The sequence below is a fragment of the Eutrigla gurnardus genome, assembly GCF_963514095.1.
Source record: "Eutrigla gurnardus genome assembly, chromosome: 17".
Taxonomy (NCBI): domain Eukaryota; kingdom Metazoa; phylum Chordata; class Actinopteri; order Perciformes; family Triglidae; genus Eutrigla; species Eutrigla gurnardus.
Genome location: NC_139928.1, coordinates 16,942,627 through 16,955,270, shown reverse-complemented (window position 1 = coordinate 16,955,270; position 12,644 = coordinate 16,942,627). Strand labels below are relative to the sequence as shown.

Here is a 12,644-nt window from a genome sequence, read left to right as displayed (position 1 = left end):
CTCATTTATCAAAGTAGTGCTTTGTGCTGTATACTGTATCAATATGAATAGAAGAGGAAAAATAAAAGTTGACCTGTATGACACAAAAAATAGATTAAATGGAGAAATAAAAGGTTTTAGTGCCGAGTGAGAGGTAAATTATGGCCCAGAATGAAGACACTTAAACTAAATGATGTAACAAGAAAAGACAGATCAACAAACAGACATTAATAATACAATAAAAATACACAATGATGTTTTGGATAAACAGATTCATGCAGATTATTACTGATTATTTCCAGTAACAAATCTGAGAGTGGTGTGGTGAGTGAAGGCAGATTCCTGCAGTATATAAACCATCAAGTATAAAACAGTATCATCTGCATAAAGATGTATTTGACAATCAGGGATTCAAAAGACAATACTTGAATAACAAATTAAGTCCATTTAAACTTCCTAAATGTTGGCTAGGACTAGTGGATTACTGACTAACTCAATTAGAGGTCCAACGCTATAGAATAAGTGTTTTAATAGTAGACTTGGTCATATGGCAATTTAAGTGGCATTTAGTACAACTTCTTACAGTTTTTCCAGTAGTTTTCGTTATTTTAGTTGCTGTTGTATGGAAGTAATAAAATCCTAAAGGTTTTATGTTTCATAAGATTGTGAGCCCTTGTGCATTACATGAAGGCAGATTATACACAATAGTCCTTGGGGCCAGATAGACTGTCTTTACTCAGGCATAAAAAGAAATGCAAGCTGATACATCTGTTTTTAAAGATCTGAATATGAAACATAGAATTTATTGTCAAACCCTTTTTGTAATGTGGGATGCCGTTTTGCACCAAGGTGGACTTAAACCATGAATCTTGGTTTATATTCCAACATGTAGCATTTTTAAATACTTCTTCAATTAAGATTTTAAAGTTAAACTCTTGGTCAGTGTAGTGAAGAATCCTGGGCACCAGAGAGAGCCATCATTTCCAAAGTTGTCCGAGGTATACATTCACAGCCAGTGAATATATGCACAGACACAAGTTGAGGTTAACATGGAAAAGGTTTCCTATGTACCTTCTAAGCCCCCCAGCTTGAAGAAAAGACGTATATGTTTATTTTTGAATGAGCCATTACATCTTTATTCAATATCCTTCTCTGTTTGGACAGCCAAGTTCCTAAATCCAGCGATTTCTTGACATGGTAATGGCTCGGTTTCCCCCGTGGAATCAGAGAGATCTCGTTTAGATGTTTTTCATGTGAGGATTTTGGAAAGAAATTGGCAGAGATTTGGGTTCCAAGACACCGAGGCGACTATATTACCAAGACTCACACTGAGATTACCTTCGCTATCTCAAATTATATCTTGAACTCCGTCTCTGGAAGCTTCAAGTTCAACGTTATCCAATAATACAGAGATAAAGCATCAAAGCTACAGGCTGCAACGCTTGTGTAGGACAGAAAAGCAGCATCTGCAGCACAATGTTGTGTGCTATTGTGTATTTAGAGTGTATCTGGAATCAAAGTTGTATTTTAAATTGTTTGAAAAGTTGCTCGTGTGTAGAATATAAATATGAATATAAAAAAGCAGTTATTGCACAGTTGTATTTGAGTCTATCCATATATGCTGATGAAGTCATAAGCTGTGGAAGAACAACCTGTAGGTGTGCCTGAAGTTACCTGGACACAAATTTAAATTCCCGGTTTGTCTATTGTTCTTTTAATGGACACAAGACATAAAGAAGATGACAATTTACTCCATTTGGAAACTTTGTTGACATACCTGCACAATGCCAGCAATGAAAGCTAACTGCACTACGGACTGAATCATCAGTACAGTACACACCGTTCCCATCAGTGTATGTGTTTCAGTCGAGCTACATGACACCCAGCGGCAGGAGAGCAGTCAGCCGGGTCTCAGCCAGCCAGACACCTCTGTGGCCTTGCAGTAGGAAGCGAACCATTGGTCAGGGTGATTAACCTCTGCAATGGGCCAATCAGACTGCAGTTCAGGAGGCTAATGACTGCCAGGTGTGTAACAGCACGCCCTGGACCCTCGGCTGACTGGGTTGCTGCCTTCGTGTACGGAGATGAAAGAAGAAGAAAAAAAAACAAGCTCCCCTTGTCTGCGTCACTCAAAAGATGAAAAGTGGCATATTTTATAAAAACCCACTTAGGTTTGAGTCTCGAGAAAGATTTTGTGCACATTATAGTGAATTATAGTGTATTTTATTTCTGCCATTTTCTTCAAAGAATCACTTGACCTTTGAACACATACATTCCATTAGAGACACTGTTTCATGCACCCCCCCTCCCCCTTCCCTAACCACTCCAGAGACATTTTCTTCATAAAGTCACTGTGTGACAGCAATATCCTCTGCTCAGAGTAACACAGTGGGTTGAGAAATGGGAAGTGTCAGATAAAAGTAAAACTGCAGACAGGCGACATGTCAGCAGATCTGAGGCCCCACACCAACCCCAGCCCGCTCCGCTGTAATCTAACACATCTTCCGTCCGCGGAGAGAAAGGGGATCATTCTGGGGAGCGAAGACTTCTCTGCTTTAAATGAGTGCATTTCTACAAATAGGAAGGCTGACTTGTGTTTATTCTGTTCAGGTTTTTAAGCTGATTTCTGACTCAAAGGTTCTGAGCGTGATGTCTTCTTAAATACTTCAACTCAAAAGTTTATTTTATAATATACACGGAGGATGAGGAGGGCTTATATTTCATGTGCAAGCTTTAACATTTACAAGACGCGGCTGACAGAAAGTCAGTGTGAAGCCCTCGTCGTCGTAATGATTTTTTGATAATGATGCATTGAAGATCCAGCGTGATGAAACGTCCAGTCAGAGCAACGCCGTTTGACTTGGAAGTGCTCTCAGATAAACATCAGGGTCATCGGATTCCCCACCTGAACGTGCTACAACCCATTCCTCACGTACACAGTTTGCAGCTGCGATACTCCGGAGGAAAGACTCATTATGGAAACTGAAACTGAATCTGCATTAAAGCTTGAAGGCATCGAAATGTCACTCTTTGAGAATTACGCGGCTTCTTTTCGTTTGACTTCTGCAAACTCAGTGTGAGCTGCCTCTCTTTGATGTCTTCAGTAACTTCCCAGACGTGTCACCAAATGATTCCCCTCACAGCTCAATGTTTCAGCTCCTAATGAGCCTTGACCAATCACGTTACAGATCAGCCTGCATCGTCCGTTAAGATCCCGATCTTACGATTTGATCTGATTTACTAGACGCCGTCTCCGTCCATCTCTGTGTCTGTCACTCTTTTCCTCTCTCATTCTCACACACAGGCCTCAGGGGAAAAAAACAGCTCTTCCCCTTGAGCTCATTACTTGGCCCATCTTTACATTACCACACTTATCATCTGAGCACATAATGGATCCTGACAGGGGAAAAAACTGCAGATGTCAGTGGAGTTGGGGGGGGGGGATTGTTGGTCTGGTAAATATGCAGAGAAAGCCGGTAAACACAGCCGCAGACTATTTAAAGCGGCCTGTCAAACGTGTCACGCCGAAAATCCCTCTCGATGATGAGCCCTGGCGATCCGTCAGCGCAGCTTTGGGGAAAAACGGGAGAGCGAGTGTGCAGCAGAGTCTGTTCTCTATCAGAGCGGTAGCAGACCTCATCCTTGACATTGCGTGTTTTATTCCTCCGAATCAGGAATTAGCTGATAGGAGTCAGGCTACCCGTAAGCTCGCTGTGCAGAGTCGACTCGGAGCTGGAAAGCATCTCCGGAGACGTCTGCTGCCTCGCGGGCGGCGGTTCATACTTCATACTCACATTTACTTAGAATCCACTCGCAGGCCATCGTCCAATCGCTAACCACTCAGGGTTATCAGGTGCCACGTGACTCACCCTTCCACTGTAGGATTACGGTGCATCGGTTTACTGGATGAGTGAATTCCCTGCAGTCACACTTTTCACCCAGCTGTCCAAATTCAGAAGTCTCTTCTGGTAAATGACTTCTCTTTCCTGGGGGAGTCAGGCCACAAGCCAAGGACCCCCTATTACATATCATATAAATTGTGTTGCTTATTAAACCGGACCAATAATAATGTGTAGTGCCACGTATAAAAGCAATTTGTTATGATGTATGTATACAATGCTAAGCCATTTAAATAATACTTGATTAATAACAGAACATATTTTAATTTTATATTGGCATTTCTTCATCACAATTTCACCTCCGAACATTTAAAAAATAGCAAGATTTATTATTGCATATTATAGGTTATATCCATGTCATATCCATGTCTCGGTCCCTCTGTTGAAGATCTCTGCTTTAAAGTATTCAAGCTGAGATTCACACAGGTCGGAGGGACAGACACAGTTGTTCAGCATCTCCCAAAAACATCAAATGTGTTCACATTTGTAACTTTCTCATCGGAAAATAGCTGAACCGGGCGTACGGTTCACCCTGCAGCCCTGGTCCCCTGTCAGGAAATTGCTTTCAAGCGAATTGGAATTATATAACAACAATAGAGACCTCATCGGCTTGTTGCTGCTGTCCTGAAATGTGGATGTGCAATCTCTTCTACTGGGAGAAAGTGAAAGCTGGAGAGCGTGAGAGAAACCGAGAAAGTGTGTGATGCAGCAGGTTGGAGGGGTGGGGGTGGGGGGGTTCTGCTGGTAATGCTAGAGCTATCAATGGGATGAAGAGATCGTCAGATCCACATGCAGAAGTTTTCCCGTCCGCCAGTGAGTTCACAGAGGGACACACCCTGGAGACATCCGCTCCAAGCTGCATATTAGTTTCCAGTTTGTGTGTTGAGTGCTGAAATTTGGCTTATCAGTCCCAGACGTCCGTGTTTGTTGCAATAATCCTCAGACATTTTAATTCTCACTATCTGGTCACCTCTTACATTGGATGGAGAGCTGCCAGGTGATGCTTAGCAGCTGCTTATTGTCTCGTCACTCCGTTTATTCGGTCGGCATTAACAACAGCAGGGACTGTTCTTTTTGGGGAGAAAAAAAGAGGAAGTGGATAGCATGGACCGAACAGACAAAGGCAATAGTGCCACCTACAGAAAGTCCAACTTCAGGCACAAAAAGTCTAAAAAGAAGGGTATCATTTTAGCTTTTTAGTTTGGTTTAGGGGATTTAATCAGGGAATTAATAGGAAGGTTCTCCTGAAGAAATGAGGAGTTCTTCTTAGCAGCTCAGATGCAGCAGATTGTTTTTAAAAATGCAAGATCAGTTCAACTTATTCCCACTAAAAACCCAATAATGCAAAACACAGGAAATTGAAAACAAGGAGGTAAAAAACAATACACATTCATGATAACAATAATAAAAACAACAAAATATAATTCTTATACCATGACCAGTCATTCTGACTTTTTAAATATAAAATCCTTTAAGTTGGGGCATAGATGATATACAGACTGTCAGCTTAACTGCAGTAGTTTATATGGTTTGTGAAAGGAATGTAACATCATCTAAAGAGGAAACACAGTTTACTTAAACACACGAGGAGAAGACGAGGGGAAATGTTGCGTACTCGGACAGCAGAGAGGTAGCGAGCGTGTCCTACCTGCCCAGCTGTGGCTGGAGGATGAAGCTTATTGCTTTTTCTCATGGCGGGTATTTGCGGTGTAAATGAACACACTGTGGACCTGCAGATGGAAATGTGATTCCCAGACATTCCTACACAACATGCTCTTTCTTCTCTCTCTCTCTTTCCATCTGTAATTCTTTCATATACTCTCTTATTTACTTTCTTTCTTTTTTTTATCTCCCCCCATCCCGTTAATGTTATGCCAGGTGTTCTACATGTACAACAAAAAGTAAATCTCTCTCAGGAGACACTTCTTGCAGCGTGTTATGTCTTCTTGCTGTCTTTATTGCTCACACAGCTCCTCCCCCTGATGTGTTTTCATGTCCCAAACTCCCTCTCCATGTCTTCCAGGCTGTTCCTGAAAAGCCACAGTGGGACGGCCGGCAGGCAGAGCAGTCTGGTGATCCACGGAGCAGACTTCAGCACCAAGGACATGGACAATGACAACTGCATGTGCAAGTGTGCCCTCATGCTGACTGGGGGTGAGTGCAGCCAAGCAGCGCATTCATGCATTTATGGCAAAACAGCGGGGACCACCGTTTATCACCATTACCTCCTGGAGTCGCTACGGCAAATACAGAACATTTGGTTGTTAAATTAGGATTATTATTATTATATGACAAGAGTTGTAAAACTTCCTTGAATAAATACATTTGTTTTGGCCATTTGGGGCAGCACAAAAAACGCTTAACACAACGTTTAGAAGCAGCTACATTTATTGGGCCTACGTCTCTGGCCGCCTCATTAATGGAAGTCCAATATTGACTCGACTTAGTGTATTCCTTATCTAAACATCCAGCAAGTAGAAAACATGTTCTATCTATCGATCCAGTGACCAATATCACAAAAATCACAGATACATTTCAAGCTTTTATTCATTTATTGACCTGAGATGAAGATAGAACAATGTTATTATTTTTAAGCGTTGATTAACTCAGAAAATACTTAATTTTTATAATACTCACTTTGGAGTGTGGCTCTGAAAAGCCTCTTTTTGGAGGACCACATAGCCGTATCACAATGAGAATCCGACGTGTGAACCCCCAAAAGGGAGGAATGATTGGCAGGCTCCCTGGCCCATCATCATCCATGATCTTATCCACTGTTAATATGAAACATACCACTAAGAGCAACTCTTAAGTGATCATTTCACCATTTTGCATTCCTTTTCTTTTCCAAATAAGTTGAGCTAACCGAACCTGTCTGATGGTTCACTTGGGGATAACAGTGTCATTGTTACCAATAGAAAAGCCATGTCATAAACCAGAATGTTCCTTTCAGCGTTTGTGCCTTTACAACACCAGCGAGACATTCTATATTTTTATCATTATTCTTTTACGAGAAAACAATGGCATTATGTCATCATTCCCAAAAAACAGTTTTCTTTACGATGAACCCCACGATGTTTTCATTGCCCGGTCTTTAGTCCAGGTCATTACGATCACAACCTGCACTTGCTCGACATGCAATGGGCGAACGCCGGCCACTTATCCATCTATCTGCACCTATTAGGTATTCGGCATCCCCTCCCAGTTGCGCCGCGGTTGGAAAACGAGCACGTTGTAAAACTCCCTGGGCGCGGCACTAAGTGTCAGAGAGATTTAAAGTGCCTCTGCTTCTCCTGCTGTGTAAGTGGAGCCCAGTGACCCTCGCCGTCGCCTCATGGCAGCTCTTTTCACTGTGGAATCCCGACCTGGGACTAATCAAGCATTTTCTAAGTGCAGATTTGAGATCAGCGTTACCTCTGAGCTCACTGTGAATGCAGCGGGTTAAAGGGGACCTGGCATCTGATGGCTAATCAACACCCCTACCCCCTAACTGGATTCATAGCCCGTCTGAGGCCAGCTACAAAGTAGAGAGGCATGACAACATGGTACAGTACACCGTTTTGATTTATTCCCTGCATTCATGAGAGCGGGGCTGACATCAAATGATGTAAGTGTCTGGAATATACAAGAGGAAAATACTTCTGCATTTATGAGGGCAGGAAAACGCAGGAGGATATAGTGTAGACACACACACACTGTAATGTATATATTTACACAACACCAGGGCATACAGTAGGGATACAGCACTGACAGTCGGAGGTAGGGGGGGATCCCTCCATCATGAGAACAAACAGCACTGGCCGAGACCTTTTTTTATTTTTCGAGACAACCCCACTGTTTTTACAAGTCAGTAAAAATATCTGGCCTGGAAACAGAGAGGATGCTGGTCATAAATGCCAAAGGATTGCTGTTGTACACGCTGAATGTTTATGTGCGAGGCGGCGGCTCAGTGGTCTGTGGTTCATCAACAAGCGAGGGATGGTCAGTAAGAGACAATCCCTGTATTCTGCCGAACGGTTTAAGAGGAAGAAAAACAGTCTCCATGAAATGAAACACATAAGATATCACCGAAACCCCATCGTATCAAGTACAGGAACGTACTACCAGCTTTTACACTTTCGATGTCGTAAACTATATAGCTGTTTTTGTGATTAACTGCCTCACAGACAGTTTACTATTTAAAGTTGCTTTAATGGGGTTTTTGTTGGACTGTAAACACAGCACATGTCAAACGTATTGCTAATATACACACACAGCAGCATTAACGTCCAATATTCAGTCTTCTTTTAGCTCCGTTTGAGTCTCCACCTCCAACTCCTGGGGAGAATAATTATTTCACCATGTTTATAATGTTATGAATTGGGGTCGTCCTTCTGTCCGTCTGTCCATACCGTTCTTGTGGACACGCGATAGGGAGATTCTTCAAATTTGGCACGAACGTCCACTTTTGCTGAAGGTTGGACTGATAGATTTAAGTGGTCAAAAGTCACTGTGCCTGGGCCATAACTTTATTCACAGCTTACCGTTTAGTTTAGAGCCCACATGCTGAGAAAAGCTGATGGGAAATAATGAAACCCAGCGAGAGTGAACCAAAATTGCTGAGGGGAAACTGCAGTGCACTTATACATGTAATCATTCAATCCATTGTCCGTTTATAATTGTTGCCTGTAGCAGGATGAGGACTCTTCCTGAAAACTCCTTAAGAAAGAAGAAGATTATAGCAGAGCAGGTGCAATGTCAGATTCACTATCCTGCAATCATAAGCAGCTGTGGAAACGTAAGAAGGTGTCCGCCGGTTTTTCCACGCTATTTTGTGTACGTGTCTTATATGATGAAGCAGCAATCAAGGTGAAATTTATATCTGCGTGATCCGTGCCAGAGACGAGGGCAGAACGCTGCCGCTGATTACCGACGGCTCTCGTGAAATGTCAGCCCGTAGGCCGCGGAGGGACCGAGGTCCGTGCCGGAGAGAGGCGAGGTGCTTCCATTCGTTCCATACATGCCATGCCTCGCATATGTTCTATATCTGACTGTATCAGCAAGGGCGTGTTGATTATATGTTATGTATGATGTGTGTGTACCACTTTATTATAATACATTCACATGGTGCTCATCCATTCAGACCCTTGTAACTACTTGTTCTTGAGGGGTCAGGACGCCAGTGTCCCCGTCCTCTTAGCACCCGATACACTTCAGAAATGATGAAGTGTGTCACCTTGGGAGTGGAATGAAAGTTTCCCATGCCGTCCGCCACTCTGATGTCCCTCCGGAGCTCCCGCACATGCACTCTGAGCTTTAAATAGAAGGAGGTAGCGACAGTGTTCAGCGTCAGGTACCGGCATGCCAGTGAACCCGGCGACAGTGACACGCCGAGCAGATAGCGGCGTAATGGTGACTGAACCGTCGCCATGGCACCCTTCATGGGAGAGGCCATGGGAAACGTTCAACCTTCACAGAGGACGTTATCAACACACATTTGCTCTTCTAAAAAATATGATTTTTTCTTTTCTTTTATCCTCTATTTAGGTTGGTGGTTCGACGCCTGCGGCCCGTCCAACCTCAACGGCATGTACTTCACCCAAGGACAACACGTAGGGAAGTTGAACGGTATCAAGTGGCACTACTTTAAGGGCCCCAGCTACTCGCTACGAGCCACGGTCATGATGATCCGCCCCCTGGACTTCTCCTAGTCTCTTGAACTTTTAACTTCCATACGGCTATGTAGCACATTAGAAGGACGCTTCCCTTTTTATCCTCTTGTCTCATCTCAATTTGCTGGAATTTGGGAGTCATCCAATGAATCTTTTCTTTCTTTTTTTTTTTTAACTTGGTTCTCCTCCAGAGCATCAGCTAACGCTCTGGTGCCGTCGCCTCATAACCTTTCCCCTCGTTGAAATTGAAAGCGGCCTCGGGGAGGACGACAGAACGGGACATGATTCACCTGAACTGGTTTTCTCTTCGGCGAGTGGATTCACAAACGTGACGTTATTTAAGGTGTGTTATCTCACACCTGGACGCTGTAACGTCAGCTCGCGTGAACATTCAAGCATTTTCTATTTTCCCGGGGACCTGCATTGTAATAACACGGAGGGCTTGAACTCACAGAGCAGCACTGACTCTTCAACTGCAGGACAGAACTTATCTGGAGACGAATGAGCGATAACGCCTTTTTATTAAAGTGTTCCCCATAAATATTCCCATTGTATTATATATTGTGTTATTGTTAGTATTCATTTTTTTTTTGTAATCCCAACTGTATACAATATCCAAAGTGCGATGAAATTGTCTTTTGTACTGTACAGTGTAAACTGCATTTCTGTGTGCATTAAGTAGAAAACACGTTCAGTTTTAAGGTGACCTTGAAATTCAAGTTGTAGTTACGAGGTCACTCGACAGTATTTGCTGGCAATTCCACGCCAGCTGTCTTGACAGATTGTGATTATTATTATTATTATTATTAGACTTGTGATGTTTTTATTGGGTTAGATTCTGGACTTTAATCCATTCGCCTTCGTTATTGGCCGAGAAACGACTAATACCGGCCAAAGTTCAGCTTGTGAGTGATCACCTTACCTCTGCAGAATATGAAAAACAAGCACATTAATACAGATGCATATAATTAGTGATGTATAACAATTTCGGCTTTGTGCACGTGGGTGGAAAGAATGCACGTTTGCATATACAAGTGATGTGTATTTTCAACAATACAAAGATATACCGTTTATTCCTGCGTGTGTTGGATTACCTCGTTACTGATCCGTCCATATTTACAAAGATGTAAATGCTTATATTAAGCTGGTGTCTATGAGTATAAGTTCATATTCCTGAATCGTATTTCTAACTGTAGAGGACATTCTAAAACCCAGTTATAGATTACTTTCTGTATTTTTCCACCATTTCATCCCATGTTTTTGGTCCAGTGTTGAGAGACTCCTCTAAACAGGCTGTAATGTAACTCCTACGTCCACTAAAAGTGCTTCTTTTTGCCACTGACAGGCTCAGATTGTTATTATAAATGTCTGACAACATTATGGAAAGGACCCTACAGAGAAATAAAACATTTTTCTTACCTTTTGCTTGATCCAGTCTGTCTTTTCGATTGGAAGAATCTCGTTCTGCAGGTGTGAAAAGTGAAGCCAAGGTGGAAGTGCCTAAAACCTGCATTCTTTCTACCGGCCACTAGAGGTTGGCGACTCTGGTCTCACTTTTCTGAGTAAACATTGTAAAGATGAGTTCATGGTCTCTAGTTTCAAGTCTTCAATACATCATGATGTTCATTTAGTCAATTATCGTCAAATAGACCATAAAGCAGGGTTTGATTTAGGGCGGGGCTACCTTGACAGGTTTCTACCACGGCTTTGTCCGGTTGGGATGTTTTTGTCTTCCAACTTAACAGTGTTTTCACTTCATGAAAGGTTTTGGTTGCCTAATAAATGTCTTATTGAGCATTCAGTTGTACTTGGCTACACCCTCTTGTGGTTGCAAGAAAACAATATAGCAACGTCCCAAGTGCCTTCTTAAATACAGTCTCTGGTCACATGACACAATAACAAGCCAGGTCATTGTTTTCTTTCTCCGTAGGGCCCATTTCATAATGTTGTCAGACAATCTGAGCTCGCCAGTGACAAAACAAACACTTTAAATCGACGTGCGTTAGCGGTGAGGAGTTGCACCAGAGCGGTTACATTACGGCGGCTTCCAGGTTGAAAAATACCCCCAGGTCACCCTCTAAGCCCGGTAATGACCTCCGACCTTGAGACAAAGAGCAGATCATTAGGAGATGTTGCATCCAGAATGTTTTTCGGCAGACATCGACGTGACACGGCCTCAGAGTCCAGCCAGTTTCTGTTTCTCATCAATGTAGCTTTTGGGGGGAAAAGAGGGAGCTGGAGTTGGATATGAAGCATGAAATTAATGATTCCACAAAGTGATCCATGTGAACGCATATTTCATAACTTTAGAACAACAGAATCTACTGCGTTATTAATAAAAAGGTTCATGTGGCAAGAAGATGAAGTGTATCTGGAACTTGTTAAACTATTGACATGTTTATTAGTGTACTAAAATCATATAATTTAACGTGTGTGTATGTAAAGCGGCTCTCCTGAGGAAAGCTATTCTTTTTTTTTTCCTTCAGTTTTTTGTTTCTTTGCCAGAAGTACAATGGTGTGTTAAAGTTGGGCATAAAACATAGACGTTAAGATAATAACCCTGGAGAAATGTGCCTTTCTGATAACTCTGCTTTTACCTCATTCAATTCCCGGTTTATTTAAACGGTCTTTTGTGACATGTGGTTCAGTGTTGTGTTACGAGATTAAATAAAAAAAAAAAGGGGGGAAATGTCTTCAATCTGCATTTGGGCTGCACTTTTTGTGCCAAATTGATGTGATGATAGGCGACGGTTTAAAGTCAGGCTTCCATGCTTTAACCGAGGAAAAGCTTTCATGATAACATCTACAGCATCGGTTGAAATCTTCACAAACGGCGTATCGTTATCTTACTGCACAGAAAGACTTGAGATAAGTCACTTTCTTCCACCCGAACCAGATGGTTCCGACGTTAAACTTCCAGGCAGCGGAGCGGCTATTGAAGCAATGACAGATCACCCATGTGTCAAACGACGCTGTAGCGTCTCCTCATAGTTGACATTCCTGCGCCTAATCAGAGGTTAAACAAATTACTGCAGCCTGCAAACCACCACGTGTCCTTCAGCGCCTGCACTGACCCGACACCCTCGCTGGAATGTGTCCTATAGAGAGTCTGGAC

The 12,644-nt window shown here is 42.6% G+C and overlaps 1 protein-coding gene across 1 annotated transcript in view; it reads left to right on the top strand.

The window, feature by feature from the left end:
- The window catches only part of angpt1 (angiopoietin 1), a 48,208-nt gene extending 36,023 nt beyond the window's left edge, over positions 1–12,185 (top strand). The window contains exons 8-9 of the mRNA XM_084031988.1: positions 5,902–6,032; positions 9,405–12,185. Of these exons, the coding sequence (XP_083888114.1) occupies positions 5,902–6,032; positions 9,405–9,568 (295 nt within the window). The 3' untranslated portion in view covers positions 9,569–12,185. The remainder of the gene's footprint in view (positions 1–5,901; positions 6,033–9,404) is intronic.
- Positions 12,186–12,644: the final 459 nt, after the last annotated feature.